Source organism: Gopherus flavomarginatus, chromosome 2, assembly GCF_025201925.1.
Source record: "Gopherus flavomarginatus isolate rGopFla2 chromosome 2, rGopFla2.mat.asm, whole genome shotgun sequence".
In the NCBI taxonomy this organism is placed as follows: Eukaryota; Metazoa; Chordata; order Testudines; family Testudinidae; genus Gopherus; species Gopherus flavomarginatus.
Genome location: NC_066618.1, coordinates 213,387,715 through 213,403,158, shown reverse-complemented (window position 1 = coordinate 213,403,158; position 15,444 = coordinate 213,387,715). Strand labels below are relative to the sequence as shown.

General features: G+C 43.3%; 1 protein-coding gene across 2 annotated transcripts in view; it reads right to left on the bottom strand.

Annotated features, from left to right (window-relative positions):
• The window catches only part of MYOM1 (myomesin 1), a 108,983-nt gene that overhangs the window by 52,627 nt on the left and 40,912 nt on the right, over nucleotides 1-15,444 (bottom strand). For both annotated transcript variants that reach the window (XM_050942091.1, XM_050942092.1), the window contains exons 11-16: nucleotides 10,290-10,431; nucleotides 6,115-6,314; nucleotides 3,975-4,031; nucleotides 3,340-3,464; nucleotides 1,365-1,548; nucleotides 512-686 (exon numbers count right to left, since the gene is read on the bottom strand). In XM_050942091.1, the coding sequence (XP_050798048.1) occupies nucleotides 512-686; nucleotides 1,365-1,548; nucleotides 3,340-3,464; nucleotides 3,975-4,031; nucleotides 6,115-6,314; nucleotides 10,290-10,431 (883 nt within the window). The remainder of the gene's footprint in view (nucleotides 1-511; nucleotides 687-1,364; nucleotides 1,549-3,339; nucleotides 3,465-3,974; nucleotides 4,032-6,114; nucleotides 6,315-10,289; nucleotides 10,432-15,444) is intronic.

Sequence of the window (15,444 nt, the reverse complement as noted above, 5' to 3'; positions counted from 1 at the left end):
AGTGAAATAGCAGTGACAGGAAGGGCAGTTGGAGGGAAAGCAGGCACATTTGCTGGTGTCATATTAGTTATACAGTTCTAGAAATATTTACCATTGCCCTTCAAAATTGAGAGCTTTGCTCCCAAACACCATGCAATCTAGTTTTCTACGTTTGCAAGCTCACTCATTCTTTATCTTACTATTTTGTATTATTGTACAATAGCTAACCTATTTATTACTCTGGTTCTTCCCTTGCTTGCTGCCACTGACCTTTTTTGTTTGTTTGTTACACTTATTTGTTGCCTCTGAATTCAAATTAGCTTGTAGGTTTTTTGGGGTCAGAGACCATGATTTAATATAAGTTTGTATAACACCTAGTGAAATGTGGCCCCATCTTGATTCAGACCTTGGTTTGCTACCACAATACTAGTTATACTATTATTGTTATAGCCAAAAAGTAGGTAAAGCAGCAAACAAACTTGCCGTGCTTGGGGACCAGCAAACCTGCTTTCCATGTTTTTATGTCCACTACCTTGTGCCTTTCACTGGATTGTTATTGCTTGGTTCCCAACGGCCAGATCCAGCTATGCTTGCTTCTACGTAGTACCCAACCAACTCCTTGGCATCTTTAGATTCTGTCCAAGTGACAACCACTGAGGTATCTGTATTCCTGGTTGGTATAATACGGCCTGGGGCTTTGGGAATATCTGGAGGGACAAATAAAAACAAATTAGTGACCAATAAGGGTAAAATTTACCAACATCAAAATAAGGATCACATTCTGCTCTTGATTATGAACGTGTGAATCCAAGCAACTCCAATGACTTCATCTGAGTTTCTATATTCCAAATTTACACTAGTACAACTCTGAGTAGAAGTCAGCCCTCAACTTTTAAAGCTTCTAAAGTAGCCAGTGTTACTCTATTGTGGCTACTATCTTGGATTTTCCTCCACAAGAAGTCCCTGTATCAACTTTAGAAGTATAAGATTTAGTTTTGGTTTAGACTGCATAATTTGACAAAATAAAAACAATTAGAGTTGGTCAAATCTGGAAATTCTTTTCTGTGAAAATTTTCAAATGAAATAAAACATTTTTTATCCAAAAAAATTACCAATTTTTTATTATTATTTGTGGTCTTTGCAGTTATTTGCATGATTATTTGAAGCCTTTGATGCCCTTGGTTAGCATCTGCCACCTCAATATATACTAAAGGATCCCCAATTCAAGTCACAATGAACAATGAAATAAAGAACAAATCACGGTCTACCATTCACAGTTGTATCAATTATGGAGCATCCATGTGTCCGCTTCAAGCAAAATAGCTACCCGATGCTCTTAAAGGATAGCCACAGACATAGGATAATACATCTGATTATACACTTACCAAGTTTGTCACCCACCACAGTAGCTTCAGTTGCTTCTGAGGGCTCACCAATGCCAGCTGAATTACAACAGCGAACACGGAAACGGTAAGATTTCCCTTCAGCCAGGTCAAAAACAGCAAAGCGAGGAGACTTTACAGGGATCTCAGTGTTCACTCTCTGCCAGTTCTCTGTGCCTGCAGTACACTACATTCAAAACAAGAAACAGCCATTAGGACAGATTTATTCAATGCACACAACTTAGTAGACAATCTAGACTGCCAAGAAGTTCCATCTGACTACCAACCCCACAGCTATTATGGAAGATGGGGAGCCACATTCTTCTTCTTGGCCAGGCCTCAGAATGTGTAAATAGACTTCCCACCTCACGAGTTCTCCAAGTGATCACCCATTCCTAAAGGCTTCCTGTTTTCACTGTCATAGCTGATACATCCTAGAATCCTTTTTGCGTAGGAAGCACTGCCACTGCTAGGACTAATTCTGCATCATATCCTGGGATCAGTGCTCCAGTCCTTGCTTTGGCTGTAGAATTTTCAGGAAGGGAAAAGAAGCAACTTTTCCAGTACCATCAGAGGGGCAAAATAGTAACATCACTACAGTGCTTCTTGGAGCTCTCTGGCCACTCCAGAACATCCTTTGAGGGTGGTCTGCAGCACAGAATGCACTAGCAATGTGCAGTCCCTGCTCTCTTCTAAATTCAAAGAATGTGATTGTTGGAGGCTGCTGTGAAGGGCTTCAAAGTAGAGGTGGTTCCTTGCACTTTCTCCCTTCTCTTATGTACTAGGTCATGATCAGCCACAATATGGCCTTGATTTTTCAGGGGCAGGGGAGGGAAAAGCAAGTGCATTGAATTTGTGGCTGATGCTTATTCCAGGTGACCAGAAGTATTGCATATGATGAACACTTCTGCTACCAATATTATTGAGAAAATAAAGAATATGTTCATTCCATGTGCGTTACCTAAATAGTCCTCAATTTGTTTGAGGAATTTCAAATATTCCTCGGGAAAACGTTAGTAGCACACACCACATCTGCGGTCTGTCACTCAGCATTCAATGGGCTAGCAAAACATTTACTTGTGCAGATGCTTAAAAGGGCATGAAGGTAAAAAATTGAGGGAGAACCCTGCCATGCTGTGTTGCAGATTTTCTTCTGTCATGTATACCACAGTCTGCTGTACAGAAAATTCATCATTCTTTAAATGTACTTTGCTAATTAGATTTGATTTACCAGATTCACAAAGTAGAGAACCCACAAAGTATGTCTCTCATGATTTTACGCCTAGACCAGTAGGGAACAAAGAGGGGGAAAAAACAAGCATTGTCAGGAGGATTTGGGGAGCAGTAACAGACCTGGAAGAGCTGAAAGGGGAGAAAATTAAGAATTACATTGGCCAGCAGGTACAACATAAAGATTCAGAAAAGAAAGGGCACTAAAATTAAGACTGATGATTGTGTATGACTGGAAAAGAAATGTGTTGTGCTTGTTATCAGCCAATGAAAATATTACTATAGAGGATGAATGTGAGAATACAGATGAAGAAGGAAAAGAAGAGTTGATGCCAAATGGCCCTCCTGAGGAACAACTCCAGCCACAGTGTGAACCCAGACCTCCCACAAGACTAGCCTTATTTACATAGGTCAGAATCCTACACATACCTCCTTTCCCTGTACTGCACCCTTATGTAGAAAGTCTATCTGTTAAGAGGTGGGCCCATGATGTAGTTCAAGTGAGAGGCACACTCTGCTTTCACTTTCGTGGAGATTTTATCTTTGTTCTTTTTTTCTCTGTGGTTTTCCTCAATCAACAGTAAAAATCATCTAGACTGAGTGCACGTTATGCTCTTCGAATATGGAAAAGACAATAGTCCGAAGGTCTCAGTATAAAGGGTACAGTAGCTTGGGAAGATTAGACAAGATGACAGAGCAAACTTTTAAGACGATGACACTTCACTTTACTTTGATGCCGCGATTTTACCTTTTCCACAAAGTACATGACACCCTCATGACCCCGTTCTCCAGGGGGTTTCCAGCTGAGCACAACATAGTTCTTGGTGGCTTCAATAACATGGAGGTCTGAAGGTGGGCCAGGAACAACACCCTCTGTAGAACAGGACAGAAGAGAAGGAAGTTTATGTTTGAATCAGGTAGCTAGGTTAGCCGAGTCCCTAGCCCTGCCCCAGGCGCTCCTGAGAAAACATCAATAGACTTATTTCTGTCAAGTCAGATAATTTCAAAGCTAAGTGATTTTATAATTCCTCAAAATGTGCACTGACTTATTTGCATTTTTGAATCATTATCCTGATGAAAGCATAAATCAAGTATCTCATGCAGATCTCACTGTTTTGGGGTTTGATTTCTTTAAAAAATAGCAGAGTTAAAAATAACTAAATACTGTTTTGGAATTTGCATAAATTGTTTTCATGTTTATTTATTTGGACCTAAATAACAGAAGCCATGACAGCTAACTTCAGAGGTATTTTAGGCTACAAAGATTTTAACTGTAAAGAACTTTGGGTCCGATCCAAAGCCCATTGAAGTCAGTAGACTTCAATCAGCATTGACTTCAATCAGCGTTAGGTCAGACCTTTTTAAGAGAAGATATGTGTTTACCTGCAGGTTCTTCCTCAGTGACAATAATCTGTCCTGTCCAGGGAGCGGAAGGATGACCTGAAATAGAGAGTAGAGTTATCATAGGAGTGAAACAGTAATGAAAAAGTAACTCATTTACTATTCAAAGCAAATGGTTGGAATGACATGAGATTTATGTAATCTCCATCTAAGATACTGAATGTTCTGGACAAACGTTTTAAAAAATGATTTTAGAGTTATTATTCAAATGTCAGTTTAAAAACAACAACAACAAAAACTATACACACAGTATTTAAGAAATCCTGGACACATTGGGTAGTGCACTGCAACCCATTAGCTGCACTGTAAGCCTCCTTTATTTGTACCAAGAAAACTAGCCTGTGCCAACGGGGTTTCAATAATGAAAATGGACTACATTAACAGAAGGCCAGATTGAAAGCTTGAGTCCATTATCCAACAGATGGACTGGCTGGAAGACATTTTATTCTAAGTGGCAGAAATCCTGCAATGGTTATAAGATTGACCCAGGAACTGGGAAAGCCTCCCAGATTTTCTCTCTTCCAGTCCAGTGCGTTGTTCTGCCTATTAGACTATTAACCTGTTCAATGCACCTTCACCTTGGAGTAGCAGATCTCCTCACAGATGAAAGTCAAATCTGCTGAGTTACTTTTCTGAATTGCTGCAGGGCCATGAAAGGTAGAAAGGAGAGAAGAAAAGAAGGGGATTGAAGAGAGGATCATCCAGGAGTAAGATAGACTAAGCGAGGGGCAGCATGGAGGTGAGGAAGGGGAGAGACAACAAAGAGGAGGAGAGTATGCTATGTAGATCAGGCTTCCTTCTCATGGACAAGCTCCTCACTCACTCCAAGTCTTGTCTTTCCACTCTCCCCAACAAGAAAACAATAGAACAATGCCTCCCAAGTCCCAGGTTGCACAACTCCTCTCTGAGCAAGGTGGCAATTAACTTTCCTGGGCCTTTAGAGCCAGAGCCTTTTCCTAACATTTCCTTTTTTTTCATTTCAAGTGGGGTATTTTGGTCATCTGACTACAGCGCTGGCTGGCGACCCCTGTGGCATCACTCCTGTGGCTCCGCATGCCATTTGAACAACTGAGGACAGGGTTCAGTACAGTATTTCCCTCACCCTAACTTGTTTTAATGACAAAAACTTGAGAACAGAGTAGGAAGATCTGGACTTTAGGCTTGTGTTTCGCCATGGGATGGATACTTGGAAGTAAAAATAAACATTTAAATAAAAATCTACCATCAGCGCTTGGAAGGTCTTTTTGTCATTGAAAGAACAAAACTGGCAGTCCACAGGATAAGGAGTGTGACTCACAAAACATTAAATTTCAGGTAAAGAGTTTGAGCTTGATTCTCCACTGGCCTACTCCAGTTTTATGCTGGTGTTACTCCATGGCTTGACTGAATTAGGCTCCCCTACCTGCTACACAGCAAGAGACTATTCATGGAATCTGTAAATAAAACAAAAGCAGCACTCTCCAAGAAACTGCTCTGCTCCTTTTTTTTAATTTTCTGTAAGTACACAGCTTTGTATTTCAGATAACAAAAGACAAGCTTTGGCGAGAAGGTTCAGCCTTCAAGTTTGGGGGTTTTTCTTGGCAAATCCAAGTTTACAAAAGATGATATTTTGTTTTTGCATTACTCCCTCTTGTGGAACCTTTGAGGACTTACAAAACAAATGTGCATATATTCTTGCAGAAGTAAAATTTCCTAAGCCTCTTAGGGCAGTGGGTCTCAACTTTCCAGACTAATGTATCCTTTTTAGGAGTCTGATTTGTCTTGCGTACCCCAAGTTTCACCTCACTTAAAAACTACTTGCTTACAAAATCAGACAAAAATTTGAAAGTGTCACAGTGCACTCTTACTGAGAAATTGCTTACTTTCTTGTTTTTATCATTTGGAATATAAATATTGTCCTTGCATTTCAATGTATAGTATATAGAGCAATATAAACAAGAAATCGTCTATATGAAATTTTAATTTGTATTGACTTCGCTAGTGCTTTTTATGTAGCCTGTTGTAAAACTAGGCAGATATCTAGATGAGTTGTACCCCATGGAAGACCTCTGTGAACCCCCACTGGTATGTGTACCCCTAGTTGAGAACAACTGTCTTAGGGAATATATTGAAAAACTCTTACTTCTAAGCCTAGCTCTGTCAGCAGGATCCAGAGCTGCCACAGGCTCAGAAACCCGGGATGGTATGCTTATTCCAGCTTTATTCACAGCCCGGACTCGGAATATATAGGAGCGACCTTCTATCAAACCCGTGACAGGAAAACGAGCAAACTTCACCGGAGTCTCATTGCATTGGGACCAGTGAGTAGTGCCAACCTCACATCTGAAAAAACAAACATTTCAAGTAGTACTGAAGATGGAAAGAGAAAGAGAACTCCGAGCACACACCCCTAATACTCCAAACAGCTGTTCATGTACATTGTTGATCCTACCAGCCTGCCGAACAGCTTCACCTATTGCCAACATAAAAACAGCCTCACAAAGCGCTCAGGGCTCAAATACCTTATGTGATAAAGCTTGATAAGTATATGGAGGGGATGTTATGATAGGATCGTTAATTTGGGCATTTGATCTTGGATTACCACCAGATAGGTCTGCTCAATGGTCTGCGGGGAGATGTTGGATGGGATGGGAACTGAGTTACTGCAGAGAATTCCTTCTTGGGTGCTGGCTGGTGAGTCTTGCCCACATGCTCAGAGTTTAGCTGATCGCCATATTTGGGGTCGGGAAGGAATTTTCCTCCAGGGCGGATTGGCAGGGGCCCTGGAGGTTTTTCGCCTTCCCCTGCAGCGTGGGGCACGGGTCGCTTGCTGGTGGTTTCTCTGCAGCTTGAGGTCTTCAAACCAATTTTGAGGATTTCAATAACTCGGTCCTGGGATAGGGGTTGTTATAAAATTGGATGGGTGGGGTTCTGTGGCCTGCCTTGTGCAGGAGGTCAGACTAGATGATCATATTGGTCCCTTCTGACCTATGAGTCTATGAGTCTATGAATGCTGGCACTAAATCCCCTGCAGCTGCATTCCTTCTTTCCTGAGGTAGTGAAAAAGAAATTTAACACTATTCACTGATTAAACGCTTTAAAGTGTGCCTCAGAATGTTCAATGGGAGTTTCGAATTCAGCATGGGAAATGAAACACACAACTCCCCTTCCTGTTTATAGGAGACAAACTCCTCTGCCTTTGCACTGAAAATTTACATCCTCTGCTGAACATCCAGCATATATAATTGGCTTCATAGGACATAAAAACATATGCTGTGTGTTCTGTGGGAAGGTGGATAGACCCCACACAGCACCTAGACAGGATAGGGTAAAAAAACCCTCTAGCATATAGTCAGACATCACAGCACATTGAATGCTGCCACGATTATCAAGGGAGGCAGTGACTGCAAGCAGTGCATCAGCAAGGCTTAGTTGTCCAGCAGTAGTTCCATGGCAAAATGCTGGTGAGCCTACCAGGCAGCAATAACCTGAGTCTCTGGGGAAGAGAAATGTAACTCACGGCAGGGAAGGTGTTCAGGAGACGCTGAGGTTTTTAGGAGACCAGGCTGGTGGTCTAATTAATTTGTTTCTTCGTATGCGCAATAAAGCTGAAAGTAACTCTGCACTTCTCTCATGCTTGAACTATGGGCTGAAGGAAGCTTTTTTCCTTGTGGGGAATCAGTTATGGAAAAGCCAATTTATCTTATTAGAAACCCAGCACGGCAGTTTCATTTTGTCTTATCTGTCACTGCTCTAGCCAGGCCATCTGCACTCATGATATATAACAAGACAAAGATCTATCTTCACTGGCCTCCCAGTTTCTAGGAACATGATAAATAAGAAGATAAACTAGCAGCTGCATTAACATTTTTGTTGCCTCTGAAATAACTGTTTGGGTAGATATTACTCTGCCTAAATAGTTCTCAGAACCCATAAGAAAGCCTTTGCTTTTTGACAGCTATTATTGTTTGTATTACAGTAGCACCCAAAGGTCCCAATCAGGATTGCAGCATGATAGTCTTGTGGCCAAGGTGTTGGGCTGGGTCTCAGGAAATGCGAGTTTAATTCCTGGCTCTACTACTGCCTCTGTAATCTTGGGCAAGTCACTTAGGGGCTAGGCACCAAGTGGGCTTATCAAAAGTCAGTATCTTCAGGCACTTAAATACCTTTGAAAATTTGTCCCCTGCTGCTTCTGTTCCCTACCTGTAAAACAGGGACAATCTATCTGCCCTAGGTATTTAATTGTATCACATCCTGTAGTAGATGAGCACCTCACTCTCTTTAATGTATTTATCATCAGAACAATCTCTGAAGAAAGGAAGTACGATCATCCCCTTTTACAACTAAGGCAGAGGGAGAGTGACTTGCCCAAGGTCACGCAGGAAGTCTGGGGTGGTGCAGGGACTTGAACCAGCCTCTCCTGAGTCCCAACTGCCCTAACCACTGGACCCTTTCCCACCCTTTATCTGTCTTCTGTATTTTATATTGTAAGTTCTTTGGGGGCAGTGACTGTCTCTTGTTCTATGTTCATATAGTGAATGGGCTCTGATCCTGTTGATGTAATAGGTACTATTACAATATAAAGAATTAAAAACAGATGTGCTCAGCACTGCACAGACAAATAAAGAGAGCAAGTCCCTACCCCAAAGACTTCACAGTCTAATTTACGACAAGATGTAACAAATGAGTATGGAAGGGAGGGTGAAGGTAACAATAATGGGAACAGGTGGTTACATACACAATAAGCAGCTTTTGAGTCAATTTATTAAAATGATATAAACAAACAAAAGAAGTAGTGATCTCAGTAAGCCCTACTGACCACATGCCTGGCCATTATCTGTTGACAATTTACTATAGGCACCAAGGCAGAAATAAGTCTTGAGGAGGGATTTAAGAATAGTGATGAATATTTGCATTTGTAAGATCTAAACATAAGTACAGAGCTAAAAGTAGAATATTAACATCCTCTATGGATTGACAAACCAGAGGGTAATAAGAGACATCCTGTGGCTGAGCTAGCAGTTACCTGAATTGTTGACTAACATTGTTTGATATTAGTTCAGTTTCAAAATTAATTATTTTTCAGTGTCTTGTTCTGTTGTTTTTTAATTTCTGGGGGGGTCAGGGGGGGAATGGAATTTAGACCAAGCTCATTTCAGTTAGGACACTATGGGACACTGTAAAATGATCAAACAAAAGAAAATGTGCTTGAATTGAACACTGATCTACTTAGACCTGCCCCACGGTCTAGGTCTCTCATTATAAATCCTTATGCACACTTCCGAATAAACAGATTAGAGCTGCCAACTCTCATGATTTTATCAGGAGTCTTACAATATTTGGTGTATTCCATAAAGCCCCAGCTCCTGGAATTCTGTGATTACATGTCAGAATAGCTGCCTGGCTGGCTGAGGCAGAAGCAGACACAGGTTGAAGCTTGGACTGGCTAGTGTGGAAACAGGGATGAACTAGAGCAGGAGCACAGGCAAGCTGTCATGTCAGAACTACCAAGCAATGAGAATGCTCCTAGTCAAGTAATAATGTTGAAGAGAGTGGAGAGACTGCTTTGCTTAGGCGCTTATGTACCTGCTTTGGGATCAGGTGAGTGGGTCCTCACCAGTGGTTTGGCTGAACCCTGGTTAAATGGCACAGGCCTTATCACAAGACCTGCAGCAAATTGCCTCTGATGACTCATCACACTTTCTGGCTCAGGGATGACTTATCAGGTTTAAACAGGCTCAGGGGTAACTCAGAGCTGACTCATCACATTATGTGAGCATCTCAGCTCTCATTTTTTTAAAAAGTAATTTGCAGAGAAAAGCTTGGCAATATGATTTGAGCGTACCCCAAAGGTTCAGAAACCTAAAGGCAAATATAAAGAACTCAGCATATATTATCTGATAACCAATACCATGATTTTTTGGTGCCTGACATGATTTCTGAATACTTGGGGTTGGCAATACTGCAGAAGGAATCCCAGGCTGACTCATTAAGGGCCTGATTCTGCAAATTACTGAACGCTGTCTGCATGTTACTGAGGACTCAACTCCAACTGAAGTCAAAGGGAATGCAGGGTAAGGAGCAACTCATAAGATTATTTCCTAAATAATTAAGGGCCCAAACCAAATCCCACTAAACTTAATGGAAATAAAATTAGGCCCTAGGAGTCTGAATCAGAAAAAGAAAAGCAGTATTTTTAGCTATTAAGAAGAACTACAAATGACAATATAGCATTTTATGCCACTAAATTATGATGAGGCTGTTGAATAACAATGATCATCAATACATTAGTAGGTATAGTTTGACATAAATACTGACTTATCAATAAAGTATCCAAGGATGGGGCTTCCTCCATCAACAGCAGGTTGTTTCCAGGAGATGATGACATAATCTTTGTTAGCATCCAAGCACTCCACATCCAGTGGCGAAGCCGGGGCTCCTGGCATTTCAGCATCTGCATCTATGAAGATGGAGATTTACATTTTTAAATCTGAGTCACAGTTTTTTCAAAGTTACTCTTTAAGAGCCAAACTCTGCTCCCATTGAAACCAATGAAAGTTTTACCACTCACTTCAGTGGGACCAAGATTGGGTCCTACATCTTCCATATTACTATAGATTTCTTTTTCTTTTATCAATATTTACTAACATCCAGTATGTTGCAGTTTATTGTAATCATTGATTGAGGCCCTCTAAAACAAACCAAATCAGGAATCTTGCATCTTGATTAAGATACTACCATACTTCAAGTGAAATCTCTTGGATGATTAAATATCATCCTGTTGCTTTATTGAAGTAAAATATCAAACTCTATTCTCTTAGCACTGGACTGTAGCTCAGGCAATGTTGTTGGGATCTAGAGTGTTGTAGTTTTCAAGGACAAAGAGTGATATGGTACACTTTTGTGAGCTCACTGACATGTTTTATAATGAAATTACAAGTTGATGAAATGTTATTCAGTTTCAGACTCCCCGCCCCCAACCCCAGCAACAGCTGGGTAGACAGAGTGTCCCTCTTAAAAGGTATAGTTTTAACCAGGCTGCCCCGGAAACAATCATCTTCATGAAATGATTGTTTGCTAGACTCCTGAACTTTGCAGGTGGGGGAGAAGATGGAGATTTTTTTAAGGAGATACAACTCTATTTTAGATGGATGAACTGTGGTGGGTGATTTGGGAAGGATAACAGAAACATTGATGAATTCCATAAAAAGGTTGGATAAAATAAATAACCAGAAACCAATCCCAAACTCAGTCCAAGCCATTCTTTGAAATCTGAAAAATTCTGAATATATTTTTTGTTCAAAATGTGAATATAAATGGAAATTTCTTATTTCCTTTCTCATTTTCACCCCCTCCTCCCCATCCCTTCCTTGCTTGTTCTGGCTGGGCTTGGAAGAAAAGCTATTCTTGTAGGATATTCAGTCCACTAGGAGGCAGGAATCACTGGGGCTGGCACAAGAAAATGTATTCTCTTGAGCTTTCCAGCCCAGTTTTTTAGACTGAAGGTAGGGCTAGATAAATCTTTTGTGGGCCCAGTGTCAAACATATTTGTGGGCCCCCATGGCGGCAATGAGGCATGGCGCAGGGAGACAGGAGGGGTCAGTCCCCGGAGTGAAGGGCCGGTTGGGGACAATTGGGCCCAGCCCAGCATGAGGGCACCATTTACAAACTGGCAGCCACCAGACTCACACTGGCCCACCCAGCCCTGTGCTGCCAGTGCACCCCTTTCCTCCTCGGGGGCAGCTTGCGCCACATACCACACCACCTCCTCCCTGTCCCCTATGCCCAGTGCCCCCCTACCCAAAGACCCCCTCAACAAGCTCCTATGTCCAACGCCCCCCTGCCCAGAGACCCCTCCTGACAGACCACCCCACAACAATTGCACAGCACCTTGCAAACCACCACCACCCTGCCCAGTGTCCCCCCATCCAAAGACCCCCCCATTGCCCCACCCACAGCCCCACAACTGCACAGCACCCCACATCGACTCCCCCACAGCCAAGTGTCACACCACACACAGACCTCTCCCACCTCCCACAGCCCAGCACCCCACCACAAAGCCCCCTATGCCCAGCACCCCAAAACATACAAACCTTCCCCACTGCCCATGCCTCCCTCACAGACTCCCCACTGCCTAGTGTCCCAAAAGTCACAAACCTCCTGCACCCAGCCGCTGCCCAGTGCCCCTGCCTCCTCACTGCCCAGCACCCTGCCACAGGCCCCCAGAGACCCACTCCCCTGTGCTCTGCCCCCTGGCCACACTCACCAGCCCTGCTGGGACGTGACAGTGTCTGCGGGGCTGAATCAGCAGTGCAGCCGGGGCCAGTCCCACGGCAGGGATTGTTCCGGCCCCTTGGGAGCAGCACGATCAGCCAGATCGGAACAGGAATGGGACCTGTCCAGGCCAGGCTACCTCAGGACCCATTTGCCTGGCACAGCCCAGCCAATCTCCCCAAACTACTCCCCCCACTGGCAGAGACTGCACCAACCTCTGCATTGGTCCGAGGCAGTTCAGCCCCCAGGAAGACGGGCAGTGCTCCACAGGTGGTGGATAGCAGAGATCTCTCGGAGCTGGAGCTCACTCGACCTGGCCGCACCCACCAGCCAGCAGTCCTGCCCAGCCCACATGGCAGAGCCCAGGTGCTGGGCAGCAAGCCCCCTAACAGGCGAGTGGGACTTGCTGGCTGGGAGCCGCTCAGACAGTAAGACCTGGATGCTGGACTGCCATAGGCAAGAGGCCAGACCCAGCCATGTGGATGGGTTAGACAGTTCTGTAATGGGTCCCTTCCCAGCGTGGACCTGGTGCCCCGGTGCCTTTGATGCCATTGTAAACTGGGAACTGACTGAAGGGGTTTGATTCTGGTCTCACTTCCATTAGTGTGAATCAGGAGTAAATACACTGAAGTCAACAGTGCAAATCCAGAATAAATGAGAAGACATTTAGGCACAAGGAATTCTGATAAGCAAGGATGCTTATAAGAAATACCCTTTGAGGTCTATCTATTACTACTTTAGACAGACTCATTTTGGAAAATAAACTGAAGAAGGGTATATATGTACTTCCTGTCAAATGTTTGTTACAAGTCTGGGCCTATGTGTCAGAGGAGCCCCGATTTTGATTCTCTAGAGTCTGTTTTTAGGTAAATCTTATCAAAAACTTAAAATGCCGAAGTGCAGTGCTAGATATAGGGGACTGAAAATGTTTATGCAACTGTATCCTCATTTGTGGGACATGACTTGTTTGTGTAGCTGTATGTTTATTAGCATATTTGTGGTGAAAATAAACATTTTGTAACCTTTCCAAGAAGACCGTGTGACAAGTTTTCATACAAGAAGCATTGTTTCTTTCTGGATCAACATCAGTTTGTCCAATTACTCCTGGCATTTTCCCAGTCCTGTTGTGAGCTACTTCACAGGACAGGGGCATGGGTTAGGTCTAGACAAAAAGGAGCCCCACACTTGAAGGAAAACAGTACATCTCTGATAAGTAAACATTTTTACAGTCTATCTAGAATCAAAAGTTTTAAAACTGCTGGATCCCAGGGTATTATAACATTATTTATTATAAAGATCTTATTTACAATGTTTCCAACCCTTATTCTTTCTAGCTCCAAAATAACAACATGAAAAGATCATTCAGCACTCTAATTTAAAGCTTTGGAAAAGACCATATTACACTGTTTTTCCTTGCAGGTAATGCAGTGTAATTTGGGAGATTTTGGAGCTATGCCAATGTTACTGAGCCTGGCTTCTATATGACTTTTTTCCTGTTCTATCACAGCATTGGTGTTATCTTTAAAAACTACTATTTACACAATAGATAATCCATTAAATATAACTCAGTAATAAGCATTATTAATGGCAATGTACGTCTAGTGGTCAACATTTAAAGGCCTTTACTTGCCAATATTTACACATAGGGCCCTGCCAAATTCACAGCCATTAAAAACATGTCACAGACCATGGTCTTCCCCGTGAAATCTGGTCTTCCCCGTGAAATCTGGACTTCTGTGTACTTTTACCCTACCCTTCAGAGCTGGGCAGCTGGAGAGCAGCAGCTGCTGGCCAGGTGCCCAGCTCTGAAGGCAGCACGACCACCAGCAGCAGAGCAGAAATAAGGACGGCAATACTGCTGCCACCATACCATGCCACCTTTATCTCTGTGCTGCTGCTGGTGGGGGCACAGCCTTCAGAGCTAGGCTCCCAGCCAGCAACCACCACTCTCTGGCACCGAGCTCTGAAGGCAGTGCACAGGGGCGGCTCTAGGCATTTTGCTGCCCCAAGCACAGCAGGAAGGCTGCCTTCGGCGGCTTGCCTGTGGAGGGTCCGCTGGTCCCGCGGCTTTGGCGAACCTCCCGCAGGCGTGCCTGTGGGAGGTCCTCCGAAGCCACAGGACCAGTGGATCCTTCACAGGCATGCCTACAGGAGGTCCGCCAAAGCCGCGGGACCAGCGGACCCTCCGCAGGCAAGCCACCGAAGGCGGTGACTGGCAGAGCGCCCCCAGTGGCTTGCCGCCCCAAGCATGCGCTTGGCATGCTGGGGTCTGGAGCTACCCCTGGCAGTGCCGAAGAAAGGGTGCCAATACCACTACCCCCCACAATAGCTTTCCATCCCTCTTTTTGGTCGGGACCCTCAGTTTGAGAAACAGTTGAGTCTTAAGGGCTTTATAATTTGCTGTTTTAAAAATACATATTCCTTGTTGTTACAACACTGTGAAATTTAAGATTTAAATATCTGAAATCATGAAATTCAAGACTTTTTAAATGCTATGATGATGAAATTTTCAAAAATGGACCTTGAATTGGGTAGGGCCCTACACATAGTGGTATCTGAGTACTACACTTCCTCTCCAATAGTTAGATTAGGAAATAACTGTGGTAAAACTCCCACTGATTTCAATAGGGTCAGGATTTCATCCCTACTGGTGACCAGTGTACAGTAGTACAGGAGGCTCACAAAACAATTTAGAAACTTTACTAATGCACTTAATATAGGGGCCTGATCCTGCGCAGTGCTCTGCACCTCACAAGTTGGAGGCCTATAGATGGGAATTTCTATAAGGGTAACCACTTCAGAGTAAATATGGCAGCTGATGAACTGTATGTAGCATCATTACACAACTGTTTAGGACAGGAAGTGAAGTATGTATTATCCAATTGAAACTGTAGGAGGAATTTAAATAAGCAAGACTGTAAGTCACCTAATTTGAATTTGCCAGGATACCAAAGCTACATCCATACTCTTGCAAAAAGTGCTATGTGACCTTTAATGGTCACAATTAGTTAAGACCTCAATTCTCTGTCTCATCCCAGAGATGTAATACACCACTACCCCAATATAACTGGTCGTGGGGAGCCAAAAATCCCTACCGCTATATAGGTGAAACGCTGTTATATCGGGGTAGCAGCAGCAGGGCTCCAGCGGTGACTTAAAGAGCTCCGGGCTCCGGCCGTGGGGAGCCCTGGGCCCTTTA